The sequence below is a fragment of the Heptranchias perlo genome, chromosome 8 (assembly GCF_035084215.1).
Source record: "Heptranchias perlo isolate sHepPer1 chromosome 8, sHepPer1.hap1, whole genome shotgun sequence".
Lineage (NCBI taxonomy): Eukaryota > Metazoa > Chordata > Chondrichthyes > Hexanchiformes > Hexanchidae > Heptranchias > Heptranchias perlo.
The window spans coordinates 52379514-52404478 of NC_090332.1; the positions used below are offsets into that span (position 1 = coordinate 52379514).

The window sequence follows — 24965 nt, forward strand, 5'->3', positions numbered from 1 at the left end:
CACCTGCATGTTCCCCTCCAAGTCACACACCATCCCGACTTGGAAATATATCACAGTTCCTTCGTCGTCGCTGGGTCAAAATCCTGGAACTCCTTACACTGTGGGAGAACCTTCACCACATGGACTTCAGCGGTTCAAGAAGGTGGCTCACCACCACCTTCTCGAGGGCAATTAGGGATGGCAACAAATGCTGGCCTTGCCAGCGACGCCCACATCCCATGAACGAATAAAAAAAAATTAGTTTATATTGCCTCTCCTCATTCTTCCTACCAAAATGCATCATTTCACACTTCTTTGCATTAAATCTCATCTGCCATGTGTGTACCCAGTCTGTCTACATCCTCCTGAAGTCTGTTACTATCCTCCACATTGTTTACTACATTTCTGAGTTTCATGTCATCTGAAAACTTTGAAATTATACCCTCCATACACAAGTCCAGGTCATTAATAGATATCAAAAAGAGCAGTGGTCCTAATACTGACCCCTGGGGAACACCACTGTATACTTCCCTCCAGTCTGAAAAACAATCTTTCACCAGTATTCTCTTTTCTGTCCCATAGCCAATTTTGTATCCTCGCTGCCATTGTCTCTTTAATCTCATGAGCTTTAATTTTGCAAACAAGTCTTTATCAAATGCCTTTTGAAAATCCATATATACACCATCAACAGTACTACCCTCATCAACCCTCTCCGTTACTTCATCGAAGAACTCAATCAAGTTAGTCAAACACGATTTTCCTTTAACAAATCCATGCTGACTTTCGTTTATTAGCCCATACTTTTCCAAGTGCCAATTTATTTTGTCCCGGATTATTGTCTCTAAAAGTTTCCGCACCACCGGGTATGTTAGGCTGACTGGCCTGTAATTGCTGGGTTTGACCCTCCCTTTTTTGAACAGAGGTGTAACATTTGCAATCCTCCATTTGCACTGCCCTCGTATCTAAGGAGGGTCGGAAGATTGTGGCCAGATCCTCTGCAATTTCCACTCTTACTTTGCTCAGTAACCTGGGATGCGTCCCATCTGGACTGAGTGACTTTTCTACTGCCAATTTTTTTTTTTAACTACCTCCTCTTTATCTATTTTTATCCTATCCAATATCGCTACTACCTCCTCCTTTACTGCTACAATGGCAGCATCCTCTTCTCTAGTGAAGTCAGATGCAAAGTATTCATTTTCGTGCCCAAGTCATGCCCTCTGCCTCCACAAGAAGATCTTTTTTGTCCCTAATTGGCCCCACCCTTGCTCTGAGTACCCTTTTACTATTTATATGTTTCTAAAAGACTTTTGGGTGCCCCTTTATGTTAGCTGCAAATTTTCATACTCTCTCTTTGCCCCTCTCATTTCCTTTTTTAGACTTCCTCTGTAGTTTTTGTATTCAACTTGGTTCTCTTTAGTATTATGAACTATACTTTTGTCATAAGCCTCCTTTTTCTGTTTCATTTTAATCTCTATATTTTCAGTCATCCAGGGAGCTCCAGCTTTGGATGCCCTTCCTTTCCTCCTCATGGGAATGTGTCTACTCTGTACCTGAACAATCGCCTTCTTGAAGGCTTCCCATTGTTCAGTTATTGTTTTGCCTACCAATTATTGATTCCAATCAACCTGGGCAAGATCCCTTTTTAACTTGCTGAAATTAGCCCTCCTCCAGTTAAGTATTGTCACATTTGATTGTTCCTTGTCCTTTTTCATAACTGTTCTAAACTTGATGATATTACGATCACTGTTCCCCAAATACTCCTCCACTTAAAAACATAAGAATATAAGAAATAGGAGCAGGAGTAGGCCATACAGCCCCTCAAGCCTGCTCTGCCATTCAATAAAATCATGGCTGATCTTCGACCTTAACTCCCCTTTCCTGCCCGATCCCCCATAACCATTGATTCCCTTAGAATCCAAAAATCTATCGATCTCAGCCCTCTGGGGTAAAGAATTCCAAAGATTCACAATCCTCTGAGTGAAGAAATTTCTCCTCAACTCGGTCCTAAATGGTCGACCCCTTATCCTGAGACTATGCCCCCTAGTTCCAGACTCTCCAGCCAGGGGAAACAGCTTCTCAGCATCTCCCCTGTCATTCCCTCTCAGAATCTTATATGTTTCAATGAGATCACCACTCCTCCTTCTTTACTTCAGAGAGTACAGGCCCATTCTACTCAATCTCTCCTGATAGGGCAACCCTCCCATCCCAGGAATCAATCTAGTGAACCTTCATTGCACCACCTCTAAGGCAAGTATATCCTTCCTCAGGTGAGGAGACCAAAACTGTACACAGTACTCCAGGTGTGGTCTCACTAAAGTCCTGTACAATTGCCGCAAGACCTCCTTACTCTTGTACTCCAACCCACTTGCATTAAAGGCCAACATACCATTTGCCTGCATTATTGCCTGCTATAGCTGCACATTAACTTTCTGTGTTTCGTGTACAAGGATCCCTCTGAATACCAACATTTTCTAGTCTCTCACCTTTTAAAAAATATTCTGTGTTTCTATTCTTCCTACCAAAGTGAATAACTTCATATTTCCCCACATTGTACTCCATCTGCTCCCTTCCCGCCCACTCATCTAACCTGTCTATATCCTTTGCAGACTCTTTGTGTCCTCCTCACAACTTACTTTGCCATCTAGCTTTGTATCGTCAGCAAACTTGGATACATTACATTCGGTCCCTTCATTTGAGTCATTAATATAGATTGTAAATAGCTGAGGCCCCATCACTGATTCTTGCAGCACTCCACTAGTAACAGTCTGTCAATCTGAAAATGACCCATTTATTCCTGCTCTGTTTTCTGAACGTTAACCAATCCTCTATCCATATTGCCCCCAACCACATGAGCCCTTATTTTGTGTAACAACCACTTGCCCCACTTCATTCCCCAGAAGTAGGTCCAGTACTGCTTCCTTCCTGGTTGGGCTGGAAACACACTGTTCATGAAAGTTCTCTTGTAAACATTTCAGGAATTCCTCCCCCTCTTTGCCCTTTACGCTGTTATTGTCCCAGTGTATATTGGGATAATTGAAATCCCCCATTATCACTACTCTATAGTCCTTGCATCTTTCTGTAATTTGCCTGCAAATTTGCTCCCCTTATCTCCTTTCTACTCTATATCAACTCTAAATGCAGAAGTCATTGCCTTCACCTAAAGGGGGACTATAAGTAGCGTTCTGTTAAGTGAATAGAAATTGTCAATGGAAAGCACTTGCTGATTGGGCCTGTGGTACTGTTTAATTGGAGAAATTGTACAGCAGTTAAACATTGTCAATATGTTCTTGATGCCAGACAGTGGTATAATTCTGTCTCTAGTGTAATACAGTATAGTGCAAATTAGACTTTCAACAACCAACCAAGGTTCATTTGAAGAAAAAGTGATTTATTGCTGAAATGTTAGAAATTTTTTATATCCTGTTTCTAATTTTTTTTCTTTTTTTAAGTCTGACTGGATCTTTACCCCAAACTACTACTACTATAACCTTTTAGACTGCTGGCAGGTCCAACAAAATTATTGTCCTTCTGGGCTGCATTTGAAGTTTTCAGTTTGCTTACCATGAAACTGAAACAAACACAAGTATTACAGTAATAAAACCACTTAAATGGCTAGCTTTGTTATTGTAATATTAATCCTGACCCACAAAAATAATTCTGTGTTTACATAAAAGTAAACTCTTCCGGTCCTATTTTTCTTCTTCAATCTCCTCTACCTCAGTCTCTGACTATTTTTATTAGCCCAGTGGCAAATTCACGCCACAATTTGTTGGAAAATTACACCACAGCGAGCATAGCTGAGGATCGGGAGCGGCGCGGCCAATGTCTTGATACACATCCAAGGTACCGGGACCAACACAGAGTGGAAGAACAGGCTATTTAACAGGGACGCGTTTAGGAGCAGTGGCTCCGATCTGATGATGTGCCGATAGTTTGCAGTATCTACGAACAGGGTCCAGGTCGGATTTAATTTGATCAATGAGTATAAATATATATCCTGTGTTAAGAAGGGACCCATATGCATCGAGTTGTCTCCCAAACTGCAAGCAATCCCTAGTCATATTTTGTTACTGGTTGCAACCTTATCATAGCTCATGAGCTCAATAAATATTAATATTAAAATATCAGTCAGGGGAAATCAGAACATCCCTGGCTGTCAAAACACTTATTCTATTACTTAATTGAGGTTTAGGATTTCAGTGGAGTTCCTAGAACAAGGCAGTACCCTCAGGCAACCTGCTGAGTGGTTGCACACTTTACTAATTTTGAGTTCTCCAATGCCATTCTGTAATGGTCTAAATGGCTGTGGCGTTAATTCAGCAAACTCAATATCACCATTGATTTTAATGGGGGCGGAGCTATAATTAGCTGTTCAACTTTTTCAGCGAGGGTCCCTGTGGAGCAGCGCAAAAGTCTCAGCAAATTCTGGTGTGGCATATGTAATGGCATAATTCACTCACGCCATAATTACCTGGAATTTCTGCACTATAATAATGGCGTATCTAGTAGATGCGATATCACTATGACGCAAGTTTTTAGTAAGTTCAGGCCTATTGTTTTAACTTTAATTGTTGTCATGCTTTAACCTTTTAAGTTTAAAACCGTTTATTTACCTTGTTTCTTCTGCCTCCCTGCTCTCGCCATCCATTTTGGAGATGGGTGCAACTTTTTTTTTGAGAAACAACAATTTGGCTAAAAAAAAGATGGTTTCCAGCCAATCGAATGGCAAGGAATGTAAAAATTTGGTGGTGTGACCAGGTCACCCGTTGATGTGTAAAAACAACAAAGCAGGAATTGCCTCTGCCAAACGAATCAGAGGAATTTCTCAACTAATAAAACTTGACTTTTGGATCTATTGCAAAACATATTTACCCAGATACAGCCCATTCAAATTGTTCTGTAAACACTACAAATTCGTGAATGCTTTCTGCACTCTGATAAATTCCATGCTGTAGGTACAAAACTAGGAAGTCAGAGCAGTTTCACACCTGCCACAAGACATTTTGACTGGATTCGTGCAATTTATCCTGTTGAGAGGAAACGTACTGTCTTAATTCTACCAGGCATCTCAAAAGGCATCTTAGGATGAATCTTTCTGGTTCTGATCATTTATAGTGAAGATTTCTATAATTTACTCCAGAAAACAGCATCTACTGATGGAGAACAATATGATATGGAAAAATACTCTATCGAGTAAGGTTGTTAGGATATTGTAGGCTTGTGGCTTCTGCACATTCTGACAACAGTTAAATCAATTCTGGTGAGACTAATGACACCTGGTGGCCCAATATTGTGTGGCTTTAGGGTCACAAATAGTTCACATAATATACCTGGCAAAAATGTTATTTGCAATCTGATGAAAATTACTAGTTATAAAGTTGTAGTTAAAAGGTTTTAAACCCATGAAGATGATAGTACAATTGTGTATATGAATATTATAATGATGCATATGCGAGCTATATGCTGGGTACTTTCATTCAGCCGACTCATGGAAATCTCTCTTTTGGCTTTCCTTCAGCAGATGCCCCCTCAGTATAGTCAGCAGGGCATGAGTGGCTACTGCCAACAGGGCCAGCAACCTTACTACAACCAGCAGCAACAACAGCAGCAGCAACAGCCTTCGTACATACAACAGACACAGCAGAGGTATCAACCCCAACAGGTAAGCATATCTGCTTACTCGAAGCCATCAGGGTTCCAGAGAATCTCATTGGACTGGCAGACACACACTAACAGAAGAACAAATAAATTAGTAAATTGTTTACCTTGCACTGAACACTGCCAGCATTGATATCTAGACTGAGTCTTGGACTAACTTGGCTAACATGGAATTGTGTTTAATTGTGTGACTTGTTACGGAAAAGAATCCAAATCAGTCATCATTGGCTTATTGATTCATATTTCTACTTTTGAAATCCTTCAGAGCAGTTACTTCTCTTGACTCCCAGTTGTCTGTGATGTTCTAATGGGGAAGGATTGCTTAGCTCAGTGCATGCAGTGAAATCATAAATACATTGAACTAACCAGTGACTAGAGCAACTTTTCCCTTCATCTGATTTGGCTCCTAACTATTTACTTGATTGAATACGTGGCAACTAACGTTTCAGTTTTAGGAATTAAATGATTGTAGCTGAAATGGTTAGTCTTCATGAGGCTTAATACGAATGCGTTGCACCTGAAAAGCTAGGTCTTAAAGTTGCTGAGTGTTTTTACTGTTAATACCCCTTGTGAAAAGTCAAGGGTTATTTTTGCCTTTGAGGGAAAATGGAAGATTTTAGCTTTCATTTCTTTCTTTGTCATGTACCTCAAGCTGTTTCCAAAATGTATCCCTCAAATCCTAATTTAAGATTTCCCACAGGTACAAAATTTATTTTGTATTTGTGACATTCTGATTACCACAACACAACATAAGCTCTTAAATGCTCCATGCTGACCAAAGTGAGCCCTTTAACCATTTATTGAAAGAATGTATGCTGACCTCAATTGGTCGTAACTTGCCCTCGAAGTTTCAAGAATTAAAATCATATATTAATGGTTTTAATCAGGAAACGCGAATGTCAACTGGGCCCGTTGGGCTGTATTGGACTACTGTATGAGAATAACTGCAGATTATGCAAAATGTACTGAAACAATCATATATCTTATCTGTTCATAAAAAAACTAGTTGACTTTCCTTGAAAAGGGTCACAATACTTGATTCAACTGTCTGTAACTTTTTTTTATTCGTTCACGGGATGTGGGCGTCGCTGGCGAGGCCAGCATTTATTGCCCATCCCGAATTGCCCTTGAGAAGGTGGTGGTGAGCCGCCTTCTTGAACCGCTGCAGTCTGTGTGGTGACGGTTCTCCCACAGTGCTGTTAGGAAGGGAGTTCCAGGATTTTGACCCAGCGACAATGAAGGAACGGCGATATATTTCCAAGTCGGGATAGTGTGTGACTTGGAGGGGAACGTGCAGGTGGTGTTGTTCCCATGTGCCTGCTGCTCTTGTCCTTCTAGGTGGTAGAGGTGCTGTCGAAGAAGCCTTGGCGAGTTGCTGCAGTGCAGGAGGTATTGGCGGTTTTAGCAGGCCTAAAAATGGATAAATCCCCAGGCCCGGACGAAATGTATCCCAGGCTACTGTGTGAGGCAAAGGAGGAGATTGCGGGGGCTCTGACACATATATTCAGAACCTCTCTGGCCACAGGGGATGTGCCAGAGGACTGGAGAACCGCTAATGTAGTACCATTATTCAAGAAGGGGAGTAGGGAAAAACCGGGGAACTACAGGCCAGTGAGCCTAACATCAGTGGTAGGAAAATTATTGGAAAAAATTCTGAAGGACAAAATTAGTCTCCACTTGGAGAAGCAAGGATTAATCAGGGATAGTCAACATGGCTTTGTCAAGGGAAGATCATGTCTGACTAATTTGATTGAATTTTTTGAGGGGGTGACGAGGCGTGTGGATGAGGGTAACGCAGTGGATGTGGTATACATGGATTTCAGTAAGGCCTTCGATAAAGTCCCCCACAGGAGACTGGTCAAGAAGGTACGAGCCCATGGAGTCCAGGGTGCCTTGGCACTTTGGATACAAAACTGGCTTAGTGGCAGAAGGCAGAGGGTGATGGTCGAAGGTTGTTTTTGTGACTGGAAGCCTGTGGCCAGTGGGGTACCACAGGGATCTGTGCTGGGTCCCTTGCTGTTTGTGGTCTACATTAATGACTTGGATATGAATGTAAAAGGTATGATCAGTAAGTTCGCTGATACAAAAATTGGTAGGGTGGTAAATAGCGAGGAGGATAGCCTCAGTCTGCAGGACGATATAGATGGGTTGGTCAGATGGGTGGAACAGTGGCAAATTGAATTTAACCCGGAAAAGTGCGAGGTGATGCACTTTGGAGGGACTAACAAGGCAAGGGAATACACAATGAATGGGAGGACCCTAGGAAAGACAGAGGGTCAGAGGGATCTTGGTGTGCTAGTTCACAGATCCCTGAAGGCGGCAGAACAGGTAGATAAGGTGGTAAAGAAGGCATATGGGATACTTGCCTTTATTAGCCGAGGCATAGAATATAAGAGCAAGGAGGTTATGATGGAGCTGTATAAAACACTGGTCAGGCCACAGCTGGAGTACTGTGTGCAGTTCTGGTCGCCGCACTACAGGAAGGATGTGATCGCTTTGGAGAGGGTGCAGAGGAGATTCACCAGGATGTTACCAGGGCTGGAGCGCTTCAGCTATGAAGAGAGACTGGGAAGATTGGGTTTGTTTTCCTTGGAGCAGAGGAGGCTGAGGGGGGACATGATTGAGGTGTACAAAATTATGAGGGGCATAGATAGGATGGATACTAAGGAGCTTTTTCCCTTCGTTGAGGGATCTATAACAAGGGGGCATAGATTCAAGGTAAAAGGCGGGAGCTTTAGAGGGGATTTGAGAAAGAACTTTTTCACCCAGAGGGTGGTTGGAGTCTGGAACTCACTGCCTGAGAGGGTTGTGGAGGCAGGAACCCTCACAACATTCAAGAAGCATTTGGATGAGCACTTGAAATGCCATAGCATACAAGGCTACGGACCAAATGCTGGAATATGGGATTAGATTAGACTGGGCTTGATGGCCGGCGCGGACACGATGGGCCGAAGGGCCTCTATCCGTGCTGTATAACTCTATGACTCTATGACTCTATCCTGTGGATGGTACACACTGCAGCCACAGTGCGCGGGTGGTGAAGGGAGTGAATGTTTAGGGTGGTGGATGGGATGCCAATCAAGCGGGCTACTTTATCTTGGATGGTGTCGAGCTTCTTGAGTGTTGGAGCTGCACTCATCCAAGCAAGTGGAGAGTATTCCATCACACTCCTGACTTGTGCCTTGTAGATGGTGGAAAGACTTTGGGGAGTCAGGAGGTCAGTCACTCGCCGCAGAATACCCAGCCTCTTATCTGCTCTCGTAGCCACAGTATTTATATGGCTGGTCCAGTTAAGTTTCTGGTCAATGGTGACCCCCAGGATGTTGATGGTGGGGATTTGACGATGGTAATGCCGTTGAATGTCAAGGAGAGGTGGTTAGACTCTCTCTTGTTGGAGATGGTCATTGCCTGGCACTTATCTGGCGCGAATGTTACTTGCCACTTATGAGCCCAAGCCTGGATGTTGTCCAGGTCTTGCTGCATGCAGGCTCGGACTGCTTCATTATCTGAGGGGTTGCGAATGGAACTGAATACTGTGCAGTCATCAGTGAACATCCCCATTTCTGACCTTATGATGGAGGAAAGGTCATTGATGAAGCAGCTGAAGATGGTTGGGCCTAGGACAATGCCCTGAGGAACTCCTGCAGCAATGTCCTGGGGCTGAGATGATTGGCCTCCAACAACCACTACCATCTTCCTTTGTGCTAGGTATGACTCCAGCCACTGGAGAGTTTTCCCCCTGATTCCCATTGACTTCAATTTTACTAAGACTCCTTGGTGCCACACTCGGTCAAATGCTGCCTTGATGTCAAGGGCAGTCACTCTCACCTCACCTCTGGAATTCAGCTCTTTTGTCCATGTTTGGACCAAGGCTGTAATGAGGTCTGGAGCCGAGTGGTCCTGGCGGAACCCAAACTGAGCATCGGTGAGCAGGTTATTGGTGAGTAAGTGCCGCTTGATAGCACTGTCGACGACACCTTCCATCACTTTGCTGATGATTGAGAGTAGACTGATGGGGCGGTAATTGGCCGGATTGGATTTGTCCTGCTTTTTGTGGACAGGACATAACTGGGCAATTTTCCACATTATCGGGTAGATGCCAGTGTTGTAGCTGTAATGGAACAGCTTGGCTGCAGGCGCAGCTAGTTCTGTAGCACAAGTCTTCAGTGCTACAGCTGGGATGTTGTCGGGGCCCATAGCCTTTGCTGAAACCAGTGCACTCAGCCGTTTCTTGATATCACGTGGAGTGAATCGAATTGGCCGAAGACTGGCTTCCGTGATGGTGGGGATATCGGGAGGAGGCCGAGATGGATCATCCACTCAGCACTTCTGGCTGAAGATGTTTGCAAACGCTTCAGCCTTGTCTTTTGTACTCACGTGCTGGACCCCGCCATCATTGAGGATGGGGATGTTTGCAGAGCCTCCTCCTCCCGTTAGTTGTTTAATTGTCCACCACCATTCACGACCGGATGTGGCAGGACTGCAGAGCTTTGATCTGATCCGTTGGTTGTGGAAACGCTTAGCTCTGTCTATAGCATGTTGCTTCCGCTGTTTAGCATGCATGTAGTCCTGAGTTGTAGCTTCACCAGGTTGGCACCTCATTTTTAGGTACGCCTGGTGCTGCTCCTGGCATGCTCTCCTACACTCCTCATTGAAGCAGGGTTGATCCCCTGGCTTATTGGTAATGGTAGAGTGAGGAATATGCCGGGCCATGAGGTTACAGATTGTGCTGGAATACAATTCTGCTGCTGCTGATGGCCCACAGCGCCTCATGGATGCCCAGTTTTGAGCTGCTAGATCTGTTCTGAATCTATCCCATTTATTCGTTCATGGGATGTGGGCGTCGCTGGCGAGGCCGGCATTTACTGCTCGTCCCTAATTGCCCTTGAGAAGGTGGTGGTGAGCTGCCTTCTTGAACCGCTGCAGTCCGTGTGGTGAAGGTTCTCCCCCAGTGCTGTTAGGAAGGGAGTTCCAGGATTGTGACCCAACGACGATGAAGGAACGGCGATATATTTCCAAATCGGGATGGTGTGTGACTTGGAGTGGAACGTGCAGGTGGTGTTGTTCCCATGTACCTGCTGCTCTTGTCCTTCTTGGTGGTAGAGGTCGCGGGTTTGGGAGGTGCTGTCGAAGAAGCCTTGGCGAGTTGCTGCAGTGCATCCTCTGGATGGTACACATTGCGGCCACTGTGCGCCGATGGTGAAGGAAGTGAATGTTTCGGGTGGTGGATGGGATGCCAATCAAGCGGGCTGCTTTGTTCTGGATGGTGTCGAGCTTCTTGAGTGTTGTTGGAGCTGCACTCACCCAGGCAAGTGGAGAGAATTCCATCACACTCCTGACTTGTGCCTTGTAGATGGTGGAAAGACTTTGGGGAGTCAGGAGGTGAGTCACTCGCTGCAGAATACCCAGCCTCTGACCTGCTCTTGTAGCCACAGTATTTATATGGCTGGTCCAGTTAAGTTTCTGGTCATTGGTGACCCCCAGGACATTGATGATGAAGAATTTGGTGATGTAATGCCATTGAATGTCAAGGGGAGGTGATTGGACTCTCTTGTTGGAGATGGTCATTGCCTGGCACTTGTATGGTGTGAATGTTACTTGCCACTTATCAGCACAAGCCTGGATGTTGTCCATGTCTTGTTGCATGTGGGCATGGACTACTTCATTATCAGAGGAATTGCGAATTGCACTGAACACTGCAATCATCAACGAACAGCCCCACGTCTACCCCTATGATGGAGGGAAAGTCATTGATGAAGCCTCTGAAGATGGTTGGGTCTGGAACGCTGCCCTGAGGAACTCAGGCCTCGAACAACCACAACCATCTTCTTTTGTGCTTGGTGTGACTCCAGCTACTGGAGAGTTTTCCCCGATTTCCATTGACTTCAGTTTTACGAGGGCTCTTTGATGCCACACTTGGTCGAATCCTGCCTTGAAGTGAAGGGCAGTCACTCTCGCCTTGCCTCTGGAATGCAGCTTTTTTGTCCATATTTGGAGCAAGACTAATGAGGTCTGGAGCTGAGTGGTCCCAGTGGAACCCAAACTGAACATCGGTGAGCAGGTTATTGGTGAGTAAGTGTTGCTTGATAGTACTGTTGATGATTCCTCCATCACTTTGCTGATGATTGAGAGTAGGCTGATAGGATTGTAACTGGGCAAACAGGACAAAGCTGGGCAATTTTCCACATTGTCGGATAGATGCCAGTGTTGTAGCTGAACTGGAACAGCTTGGCTAGTTCTGGAGGATAGTTCTTTAGCACTGCAGCCGTTGCTATGTCCAGTGCACTCATCCATTTTTTGATATCACATGGAGTGAAACAAATGAGCTGAAGACTGGCATCTGTGGAGAGGGGGATCGGTACTAGATCTAGTAAGTGGAAATGAATGAGAGCAGAAAGGAGAAGTAAGCGTTGGAGAACATCTAAGCAATAGCAATCATAATAAGGTTGAAAATAATGATTGAGAAAATCATAAGTAATAGATTGGAAAAAAGCTAATCTTGAGGGGATGAGAATGGAACTGGGGAAGGTAAAATTGAAACAAACCTTGACAGACATAGACAGCAGTTAGAAATATTTAAGAAGGTGATCAATAGAGTGCAGGACAAATATATTCCAGAAAAAAACAAGAACAAAGTAGCCAGTAATAAAACACCATGGATGAATAAAGAGATGAGGGTAATATTGAAACTAAAGAAAAATGCATACACTAAGTACATAGACAATAAAGGAGAAGGTGACAAAAGGGAATACGAAGAGCTTTGGAAAGAAGTCAAAAAACAATTAGAAAAGCAAAGAGGAACTGCGAAATTAAATTTTCATGGAATTACAAAAAGAAATAGTAAAGTATTCTACAGACACATAAATAATAAAAGAAAAATCAGGATAGGGATAGGGCCACTAAGGGATGCAAAATAAACTCACAGGTAATGACAGCGAAATGACAGAAATATTGAATAAAAAACAAAATACTGCGGATGTTGGAAATCTGAAATAAAAACAGAAAATGTTGGAAATACTCAGCAAGTCAGGTTGCATCTGTGGAGAAAGAAACAGAGTTAACGTTTCAGGTGGATGTCTTTTTGTCAGAACAGGAAGAAGCTAAAGATTTAATCGTTTTTAAGCAAGCCCAGACCCAGGCAAAGTGGGGAGGAGGAAGGGGAGGGCAGGAAAGAACAAAAGGGAAGATCTGTGATAAGGTGGAGGGGAGGAGTGATTAAATGACAAAAGGGATGATGGTGCAAGGCAAGGAGGGTGATAATGGGACACCCACCATAGAAATATTGAATTTTAAGAACATAAGAAATAGGAGCAGGAGTAGGCCAATCGGCCCTTCGAGCCTGCTCCGCCATTTAATAAGATCATGGCTGATCTGATCCTAACGTCAAATCCAAATTCATGTCCAATTTCCTGCCCGCTCCCCTTAATCCCTAATTCCCTTTACTTCTAGGAAACTGTCTATTTCTGTTTTAAATTTATTTAATGATGTAGCTTCCACAGCTTCCTGGGGCAGCAAATTCCACAGACCTACTACCCTCTGAGTGAAGAAGTTTCCCCTCATCTCAGTTTTGAAGGAGCAGCCCCTTATTCTAAGATTATGCCCCCTAGTTCTAGTTTCACCCATCCTTGGGAACATCCTCACCGCATCCACCCGATCAAGTCCCTTCACAATCTTATATGTTTCAATAAGATCGCCTCTCATTCTTCTGAACTCCAATGAGTAGAGTCCCAATCTACTCAACCTCTCCTCATATGTCCACCCCCTCATCCCCGGGATTAACCGAGTGAACCTTCTTTGTACTGCCTCGAGAGCAAGTATGTCTTTTCTTAAGTATGGAGACCAAAACTGTATGCAGTATTCCAGGTGTGGTCTCACCAATACCTTATATAACTGCAGCAATACCTCCCTGTTTTTATATTCTATTCCCCGAGCAATAAAAGCCAACAGTCCGTTGGCCTTCTTGATCACCTGCTGCACCTGCATACTAACTTTTTGATTTTCTTGCACTAGGACCCCCAGATCCCTTTGTACTGCAGTACTTTCCAGTCTCTTGCCATCAAGGCAATAACTTGCTCTCCGATTTTTCCTGCCAAAGTGCATAACCTCACATTTTCCAATATTGTATTGCATCTGCCAAATCTCTGCCCACTCACCCAGCCTGTCTATATCCCCTTGTAGGTTTTTTATGTCCTCCTCACTCTCTACTTTCCCTCCCATCTTTGTATCATCTGCAAACTTTGATATGTTACACTTGGTCCCCTCCTCCAAATCGTTAATATAGATTGTAAAGAGTTGGGGACCCAGCACCGACCCCTGCGGAACACCACTGGCTACTGGTTGCCAGTCCGAGAATAAACCATTTATCCCAACTCTCTGCTTCCTGTTAGATAACCAATCCTCCACCCATGCCAGAATATTACCCCCAATCCAGTGATTCTTTATCTTGAGCAATAATCTTTTATGTGGCACCTTGTCGAATGCCTTCTGGAAGTCCAAATACACTACGTCCACTGGTTCCCCTTTATCCACCCTGTACGTTATGTCCTCAAAGAACTCAAGCAAATTTGTCAGACATGACTTCCCCTTCATAAAGCCATGCTGACTTTGTCCTATTAAATTATGTTTATCCAAATGTTCCGCTACTGTCTCCTTAATAATAGACTCCAAAATTTTACCCACCACAGATGTTCGGCTAACTGGTCTATAATTTCCAGCCTTCTGCCTACTACCCTTTTTAAATAAGGGTGTTACATTAGCAGTTTTCCAATCTTCCGGGACCTTTGCCGAGTCCAGAGAATTTTGGAAAATTATTACCAAAGCATCCACAATCCCTACTGCCACTTCCCTCAAGACCCTAGGATGTAAGCCATCAGGTCCAGGGGATTTATCCGCCTTGAGTCCCATTAATTTACTGAGTACCAATTCCTTAGTGATTTTAATCGTATTTAGCTCCTCCCCCCCCCCCCCCCCCCTAGAGCCCCCTGTTTGTCCAGTGTTGGGATATTCTTAGTGACCTCTACCGTAAAGACTGAAACAAAATATTTGTTCAGCATTTTTGCCATCTCCATGTTCCCTACCATTAATTTCCCGGTCTCATCCTCTGAGGGACCTTCGTTTGCCTTAGCCACCCTTTTTCTTTTTATATAACGATAGAAACTCTTCCTATCTGTTTTTATATTTTTTGCTAATTTATTTTCATAATCTATCTTCCCTTTCTTAATCAATGCTTTAGTTACTTTTTGCTGTCTTTTGAAGACTTCCCAATCTTCTATCCTCCCACTAAGTTTGGCTACCTTATATGTCCTTGTTTTTAGTTGGATACTATCCTTAATTTCTTTACTTAGCCACGGATGGCTGTCATTTCTTTTACACCCTTTTTTCCTCAGTGGAATATATTTTTTTGAAAGTTGTAAAATAACTCCTTAAATGAACACCACTGCTCATGTACCGTCTTACCCTTTAATCTATTTTCCCAGTCCACTTTAATCAATTCCGCTCTCATACCATCATAGTCTCCTTTATTCAAGCTCAGTACGCTTGTTTGAGAACCAACCTTCTCACCCTCTAATTGGATATGGAATGTAACCATGTTATGGTCACTCATTCCAAGGGGATCCTTAACTAGTACATTATTAATTAATCCTGGCTCATTACACAGGACCAATTCCAAGGTTGCTTGCCCCCTTGTAGGATCAGTTACATACTGCTCAAGAAATCCATCCCTAATAGACTCAATAAACTCTTCCTCAAGGCTGCCCCGCCCAATTTGATAAACTAATCAAACTTAGAGAGGATAAAACCCCTGGTCCGGATTGACTGCATCCGCACATATTAAATGAAGTTGGGGAAGAGATAGCAGATGCCCTATTACGTATATGTAAAAATTCATTAGAAAAGGGAATAGTGCCAGAGGACTGACGAACAGCTTATGTTATTTCTATATTTAAAAAGGGAGATGGAACAAGTCCAGGGAACTATGGGCCAGTTAGCTTAATGTCTGTGGTAGGAAAGATAATGCAATCTTTACTCAAAGATGTAATAGAATAACATAGAAACTGAAAGTACAATAAAGAGTAGTCAGCACGGATTTCAAAAGGCATGGTCATGTTTGACCAACCTTATTGAATTCTTTGAAGAAGTAGCAGAAAGAGTAGACAAGGGTAATGTAGTAGATGTAATATATTTGGATTTTCAAAAGGCCTTCGATAAAGTACTGCATGGTAGACACATGACTAAGGTCCAAGCATGTGGAGTTAGGGGACAAGTAGCAGAATGGATAACAAGTTGGCGACTAAACAGAAAACACAGATAATTAAGGGTTAAGGGTAGTTACTCAGACTGGCAAAAGGTGGGAAATGGTGTTCCATGAGGATCGGTGCTGGAACTGCTGTTGTTCACCATTTACGAAACGATTTGGACTCGGGAACCGGACGTACCATATAAAAATTTGCGAATGACAGCAAATTAGTGGATTTAGTTAATACTGAGGAAGACTGTGGCAAAATACAAGACTTGCAGAATGGGTGTGGAATTGGCAAATGAATTTCAATATAATTAAGTGTGAGGTGGTGCATTTGTGTTAACTATGGACTGTTTTTGCCATGTATTCACTAGAAAGTGGTTTGAGTGCCTAAACTCATGCAGAACCTTTTTCAGGCAGCAGAGTGAGAAAAATCTGGGCTGAATTTCAGCCTTTTCTCATAGGAAAGTGCAGTGTCTTTTTCCTAATGTACCAAACAGCGCAACCCCATAATTAAATATTTGATATTTTAAAAATCCTCTCTCTTCCTCTCCCCCCACCCCGCCCCAATCATCTGAGCGAACGGCCATGCTGCAGTGTGGTAGCAATTCTCTCGAATCTAGATGATTTGTATTTTTTGCTGCCTTCCGCTTTAGGGAAACACGTGGTCTTGCAGTGGTCCTCCTGATTTCAGAATGCTTGCATGAAGTTATACACAAGCACTTAATAATTAGAGATAAAGAAAGGCCACACCCAAAATTTTCACAGAATAATTTTAGGTGATAAGGCCATTTGGCTTATCTGCCTTCAAAAACCTATAAGCCTACCATCACAGCTGCTGGCTGCCTTTTTGACTCCAGGGCTTTTACCTACATCACTGCACCCAGAAGTCCATTAGTACTAACTTTGCCTAAAGATCTCCTGACATTTATCCTAAAATGCCTTGCATCACTTTAAAACTTTTCCCCATTTGTCCTACTTCCATGGTGTAACTTGAAGTAGTGTTCTGGATTTACCATTTCATATATTCTGTACCTGTATACGGTTGTCTCCCACCAAGACTGACGAGGCCAAGTTTCTTCAGTCTTTCTTCATAATTCAATCAACACAAGGGACCAGCTTTGTGCTTTTCACCAAACTATCTTCAGGGCTTGAATGTTTCCCTGTGTCTCAGTGATCAAAACGGGACACAGTACACAAAGTGTGGTATAATGTGAGCACTAAGCAGTTTCAGTGTGACATTTTTAAAAATTCGTTCATGGGATGTGGGCGCCGCTGGCAAGGCCAACATTTATTGCCCATCCCTAATTGCCCTTCAGAAGGTGGTGGTGAGCCGCCTTCTTGAACCGCTGCAGTCCATGTGGTGAAGGTTCTCCCACAGTGCTGTTAGGAAGGGAGTTCCAGGATTTTGATCTAGCGATGATGAAGGAACGACGATATATTTCCAAATCGGGATGGTGTGTGACTTGGAGGGGAACGTGCAGGTGGTGTTGTTCCCATGTGCCTGTTGCCCTTGTCCTTCTAGGTGGTAGAGGTTGCGGGTTTGGGAGGTGCTGTCGAAGAAGCTGGCGAGTTGCTGCAGTGCATCCTATGGATGGTACACACTGCAGCACAGTCTGCCAGTGGTGAAGGGAGTGAATGTTTAGGGTGGTGGATGGGGTGCCAATGAAGTGGGCTGCTTTGTCCTGGACGGTGTCGAACTTCTTGAGTGTTGGAGCTGCACTCATCCAGGCAAGTGGAGAGTATTCCATCATACTCCTGACTTGTGCCTTATAGATGGTGGAAAGGCTTTGGGGAGTCAGGAGGTGAGTCACTTGCTACAGAATACCCAGCCTCTGACCTGCTTTTGTGGCCACAGTATTTATATGGCTGGTCTAGTTAAGTTTTTGGTCAATAGTGACCCCCAGGATGTTGATGGTGGGGGATTCGGGGTTGGTAATGCCGTTGAATGTCAAGGGGAGGTGGTTAGACATCCTCTGACTTCAATTCTACTGATTGAGCTACATAATACATTCACTTTGTTGACTGCTCCACACCAAATAGACATTTTAAGTATGGGTTACTTACTTAAAATGTCTATTTTAATTTCACCCGTGGCTATTTTGACACCATGGAGTATGTAGGTTGCCCATTTTTTTTTCTGTGTGCAAAAATTTATTCTTTATGTTGAATTTTCATCTGCTTTTATACAGGTGCTTGTTTAGGTTGAATTCTTGGAGGCCAGCAATTGTGAGCCACCTCCTGGCGCTTGCATTAGTAAATCTGGTTCCCTTATCCTGGTGGATAAGGGAACCAGATGCACCCCCAGATGCAATCCAACCTAAACAAGTGCCAATATAAAAACAGTTCCAGTTGCTAATGCAACTTAAAAACAATAGAGTCCCAGCATTAATCCTTGGGGGTGGGTTCCACTACCGTACTATCCTGACATTCTTTTGATGAACACCTGCTACTGGCTTTCTTTCAGCCAGTTTTTCATCTGATTTTTAACTTGTATTCCAACTGCTTTAATCATATGTAGCAGCCTTACATGAGGATCTTTCATGACCAGCTTTCTGGAAGTCTCTTCTGCTAAGCCATAACATTTTCTATAGGATACTCTGGGATGCCAAAAAGTCAATCCACCTTTCTTTTTCAGATGTTGACCGACCTTTCTTACCCTCAGGATATCCCAAAGCACTTCACAGCCAATGAATTTATTTTGAAGTGTAGTTTCTGTTACATAGGCAAATGCCAGCATTTTGTGCTTTCATTTAATAAAGAGAATGCTGTGTGTACAATTGGGTTTGTGTTTTATTTGTGCACACCTTTTAGTCCTAACTGTTCTAGCAAAGGAGGAAATTGAAAGATTTGAGGCATTGGTGATGTTAATTGAGGGATAAATGTTGGCCAGGGCACCAGGAGAACTCCCCTCCAAAAAATACATTACAGAGACATCCTATTATATTCTCTTTACTGATTGCTGCTCTACTGCGAGTTGGCAGTAACATACTTGCTAAACAACACAAAAATAGGGAGTATGGTTAACCCTGAAGAGGGCTGCAAGTGACTTCAGGGGGAAGTAGCCAGGTAAGCAGATTGGGCAGATGAAATTTAACTTGGAGAAATGGAAGGTGATACATTTTGGGAGGAAGAAACAACTTATATGGTGCCTTTTTTTAATCCTCAGGATGTCCAAAACCACTTTACAGCTAACAAATTCCTTTGGAAGCGTAGTCACTGTTGTTATGTAGGCAAATTTGCATACAGCAATGTTCCACAAACAGTAAATCAGAAAAATTACCAGGTAATCTGTTTTGGTGCTGTTTATTGACAAATAATTATTGCTCAGGACACTGGGCACAGTCCGGACCCATGCTCTTCTTTGAAAAGTGTCATGGGATCTTTTACATCTTTTACAAGGCATATGGGGCCTCTGTTTAACATCTCAGCTGAAAGTTAACACCTCCGACAAAGCAGCACTCCCTCATTACTGCAGCAAGTGTTCAAGTCCTGCAGTGGGACTGAAATCCATGACCTGAGGAGGAATAAGGAGAGGAAATAGACACTAAAATGTAAAACTTTAAAAGGAGTAGAGGATCAGAGTTCAGATACACATATCTTTAAAAGTGGACGGACAAGTTGATACGGCTGTAGAAAAAATGTGGGATTCTAGGATTTATAAATAGGGGCAACAAATATAAAAGCAAAGAGATAATGCTAAACCTATACAAATCATTGGTTAGGTCAGAGTTAGAATATTGTGTGCAGTTTTGGGTGCTCTACTTTAGGCCATGGAGAGCGTACAGAAGAGATTCACTAAGATAACACCAATGTTGAGAACTTTAAATATGAGGGGAAAGTGGGTTCTTTTCATTAGAACAAAGAAGATTAAGAGGAGATCTGATAGGGGTTTTCAAACTCCCAAAGGCTTTTGGTAAGGTGACTAGGGTAAAACTATTTCCACTAATAAGAGTTTATAGTGGTGAATGGTTGTTTTTCAGACTGGAGGGAAGTATACAGCGGTGCTCCCCAGGGGTCAGTATTAGGATCACTGCACTTCAATATATATTAATGACCTGGACTTGGGTATAGAGGGTATAATTTCAAAGTTTGCAGATGACACGAAACTTGGAAATGTAGTAAACAGTGTGGAGGATAGTAACAGACTTCAGGAGGACATAGACTGGTGAAATGGGCACATTGTATGATAGATGAAATTTAAAGCAGAGGAATGTGAAGTGATAAATTTTGGTAGGAAGATGAGGAGAGGTAATATAAACCAAATAGTAAAATTTTAAAGAGGGTACAGGAACAGAGAGACCTGGGGGTGTATGTGTACAAATCTTAGAGGAGAGGCAATATAAACATAAGAAAGAAATAGGAGCAAGAGTAAGCTATACGACCTCTCGAGTCTGCTCCACCATTCAATAAGATCATGGCTGATCTTCTACATCTATCTCAGCCTTGAATCTGAGCATCCACAGCCCTCGTGGGTAGAGAATTCCAAAGATTCACACCTCTAAGTGAAGAAATTCCTCCTCATCTCAGTCCTAAATGTCTGACCCCTTATTCTGAGACGATGCCCCCTAGTTCTAGACTCTCCAGCCAGGGGAAACAGCCTCTCAGCATCTACCCTATCAAGCTCTTTCAGAATCTAATGTTCCAATGAGATCACCTCTCATATAAACTCCAGAGAGTGTAGGCCTATTCTACTCGATCTCTCCTCATAGGACCACCCTCTCATCCCAGGAATCAATCTAGTGAACCTTCGTTGCACCGCCTCTAAGGCAAGTATATCCTTTATTGGGTAAGGAGACAAAAAGTGTACACAGTACTCCAGGTGTGGTCTCACTAAAGCCCAATTGCAGCAAGACTTCCTTACTCTTTCACTCCAACCCCCTTGCAATAAAGGCCAACCTACTAATTGCTTGCCGTACCTGCATGTTAACTTTCTGTGTTGTGTAAATAGATATCTAAATCCCTCTGAATGTAAACATTTAATTGTTCCTCACCATTTAAAAAATATATTTTTTTATTCTTCCAAAGTGAATAACCTCACATTTCCCCACGTTATAGTCCATCTGCCACTTTCTTGCCCACTCACTTAACCTGTCTCCGTCCCTTTGCACACTCTTTGTGCCCTCCTCACAACTTACTTTCCCACCTAGCTTTGTATCGTCAGCAAACTTGGATACATTACACTCGGTCCTTTTATCTAAGTCATTATTTACATAGATTGTAAATAGCTGAGGCCCTACTAAACTAAATGGTACAATTTTAAAGGGAGTGCAGGAACAGAGAGAACTTGGGGTGTATGTACACAAATCTTTGAAAGTGGCAGGACAAGTTAAGAAGGCAGTTAAAAAAACATATGGGATCCTGGGCTTTATTAATAGAGGCATAGAGTACAAAATCAAGGAAGTTATGCTAAACCTTTATAAAACACCGATTAGGCCTCAGCTAGAGTATTGTGTTCAATTCTGGTCACCACACTTTAGGAAAGATGCAGAAGAGATTCACTAGAATAGTACCAGGGATGAATTTCAGTTTTGTGACGAGACTGCGGAAGCTGGGGTTGTTCTTCATAGAGCAGAAAAGGTTAAGAGGAGAATTGATAGAGATGTTCAAAATCTTGAACAGTTTTGACAACGTAAATAAGGAGAAACTATTTCCAGTGGCAGAAGGATCGGTAACCAGAGGGCACAGATTTACGGTGATTGGCAAAAGAGCCAGAGTTGACATGTGGTAACATTTTTTTACACAGCGAGTTGTTATGATCTGGAATGCACTGCCTGAAAAGGTGGTGGAAGCAGATTCAATAGTAACTTTCAAAAGGGAATTAGATAAATACTTGAAGGGAAAACAATTACAGGGCTATGGGGAAAGAGCGGTGGTGTGGGTCTAATTCAATAGCTCTTTCAAACAGCCGGCACAGGCACAATGGGCCAAATGGCCTCCTGTGGTGTACTATGACTACCATGTCTTTTTGTTATTTTATGCTCCTCTGTATACTATGCCACCAACCTTTGTGTCATCGGCAAACTTGGATATATGGTTCTCTATTGTGTTATCTAAGTCATTAATAAATATATTGACTAGTTGAGGCCCCAGCACAGATCCTTGTGGGACATCACTAGTCACTTCCTTCCAGTTTAAGTTCCCATTATCCTTACTCTCCGTCTTCTACCATCTAACCAATCTCTTAACCGGTTCAATAATTTGCCTTCAATTCCATGGGCTTTAATTTTAGCGAACAGTCTCTTATGTGGAACCTTATCGAATGCCTTCTGGAAGTCCATATAAACTGCATCCATAGACATTCCCCTGTCTACTTCAGTTACTTCCTCAAAAAATTCAATCAGATTTGTTAGACATGACCTACAAATCCATGTTTGCTCTCTCTAATCAGCTCAAATTTCTCTAAGTGCTCAGTCACTCTGTCCTTAATTCCTACATTACAACAGTGACTACACTATAGAAATTCTACATTGGCTGCAAAATTCGACATTGCTTTAGGACGTCCTAAGGTCGTGAATGCAAGTCTTTCTTTTGTTCTTTAATTGTAGATTCTAATAACCTCCCCACAACAGATGTTAAACGAACAGGTCAATAATTTCCTGGTTTCTCTCTCTCACCTTTCTTAAATAATGGAGTTACATTTGCAATTTTCCAGTCTAAAGGGACAATTCCTGAGTCCAGAGAGCTTTAGAAGATTATGGCTAAAGCATCTGCAATTTCCTCACCTACTTCCTTTAAAACCCTGGGGTGGAAACCATCAGATCCTTGGGATTTGTCAGTCTTCAGTGCCATTATTTTGTCAAATACTGTTTTCTTGCTTACGTTAATTTTAATATGTTCAGGTCCTTGATTCATTAATAGTTTCCCTGAAACGTCAGGTATGTTATCCTCTTCCTCTACTGTGAAGACTGACGCAAAGTAATTATTCAACAAGTCTGCCATTTCCTTATTTTCATTTGCAGTATTACCCGCATCTGTTTTTAAAGGGCCCACAACACCCTTGACTACCCTTTTTCTTCTAATATAATTGTAAAAATTTTTTGTGTTAATCTTTATATCCCTCGCAAGTTTCTTTTTGTATCCCTTTTTGCAGCTCTTACTTTCTTTTTTGCCTTCCTTTGCTGTTCTTTATATCTCACCCAGTCCTCTGGAGCTACACTATCCTTTGCACTTTTGTAAACTCTTTCCTTTATGTTATGTTATCTCTCACATCTTTTGTCGACCATGACTGTTTTATTTGGTAAGTAGAGCTTTTGCCCCTTTAGGGTATATACTGGTCATGTATTAACACCTTTTTGAACACTTCCCACTGTGCATCTGTAATTTTACCCGATAACAGTTTTGACCAGTTTGCTGTCGTCAGTCTCTGTCTCATCCTGTTAGTTAGCCGTACCAAAATCTAGAATCTTAGTAATGGCATTAGGTTTCTTCTTTTCAAACTTAACATTGAATTCGATCATTTTATGATCGCTGTTAAATTATTAACTAAGCCTGGCTCATTACTCATTATTAATCTAGTATGACCTGCCCCCTTGTTGGTTCTCCAATATATTGCTCCAGAAAACTATCTTGAATACACTTAAGAAATTCACTATCTTTTTTTGACTTGAGCTATTCTGCTCTTTCCAATCTATATGAAAATTAAACTTTCCTATTAAAACAACTCTGTTTTTGCTACAAGCCTCTCTAATCTCTGAATTAATACATCTGTCACTTCATTGCTGCTCTCAGGAGGCGTGTAAACAACTCCCATTGCAGTTTTAAGTCCTCTCATATTCCTTAATTCTAACCATAGAGTTCTCTGCTGATTGCTTTCCCTTACTCATATCCTCGCTTACTAATGTTGTAAGAGTATCTTTAATCAATAAGGCTACCTCTCCTCCTCTTCCAGTATCCCTATCCTTTCTAAGCACCATATAACCTGTAATATTTAACTCCCAATCATGACCAGCTTGCAGTCATGTCTCAGTAATGGCTACCATGTCACAATTAAAGCTGTATTTAAGCCTCTAATTCACTTAATTTATTTCTTATACTCCGTGTGTTAGTATATAAAACTCTTATTTGGGCAAATGACCCTAACCTGTCCTCCTGCATTGATGCCGCCTTTCTCACACCTTTTAACTTAACACGTTTCTTATTTGTCACTCCTGCTGGAAATACTTTGTTATTTTACTGTTCCCGTCACGTGGAGTATTTATATCACTGTTTATGACCTGAACTCCGCTCTTATCCCTTGTTTTAAATCTTTGAACTATCATTTTTACTACTGCTTCTGACTGAGCCCTCCAATTCTCACTCCCTGTTTATTGGTTTAAAGTCCTTTTTACCACCCTATTTATCCTTTCCTGTAGGACTTTGGTCCCAGCCTGGTTCAGGCGCAGCCCGCCCCATCGGTACAGCTCCCTCCTGTCCCAGTACTAGGGTACCAGTGTTCTATGAATTGGAATTCCCTTCTTCCCATGCCACTCCTTTAGCTATGTATTCACCTTCCTGATCTGTTTGTCCCTATGCCAATTAGCAAGTGGCTCAGGCAATAATCCTGAGATTACTACCTGTGAGGTCCCGTATTTTAATTTAACTCCTGATACTCCCTCAGCAGGACCTCGTCCCTTTTCTTCCCAATGTCTTTGGTCCCAACATGGACCACGACAATTGGACCTTCCCCCTCCCGATCCAAATTCCTTTCTAGCCACATAGAGATATCCCTTACCCAAGCACTAGGTAGGCAACACACCCTTCGGGACTCTCGATTGTGGCTGCAGAGGATGCTATCTCTCGCCCAGTTATTGAATCCCGTTCAACTACTACGTTTCTATTCGGCTCCTCCCCACTTTGGACAGCCCTCTGCTCCACGGTGCCTAGGTTAGCATTGTGGCTGTCCTCCCTGCAGTATTTCTCCTTACCGTCACAGATAGCAAGTACGTTGTACCTGTAAGATAGGATCAGTGTCTGCGGCACTTTTTCCTCTCGATTCCCCCTACCCTGTTGACCAACAGTGACAGTCACGTTCTCCACTTCTGCACCTGTGCTTTCCTCTGTAGGCTGGAGAAAGCCATCCAGAAATTCCTCCCCCTCCCTTGTGTGT

At 42.7% G+C, this 24965-nt stretch overlaps 1 protein-coding gene across 11 annotated transcripts in view; it reads left to right on the plus strand.

Moving 5' to 3' along the window:
• The window catches only part of LOC137324615 (AT-rich interactive domain-containing protein 1B-like), a 648069-nt gene that overhangs the window by 147055 nt on the left and 476049 nt on the right, over positions 1–24965 (plus strand). For 8 of the 11 annotated variants that reach the window (XM_067989102.1, XM_067989104.1, XM_067989111.1 and 5 more), the window contains exon 3: positions 5498–5641. In XM_067989102.1, coding sequence (XP_067845203.1) covers positions 5498–5641 — 144 coding nt within the window. The remainder of the gene's footprint in view (positions 1–5497; positions 5642–24965) is intronic. The other 3 variants (XM_067989103.1, XM_067989110.1, XM_067989113.1) reach the window with 1 other exon arrangement.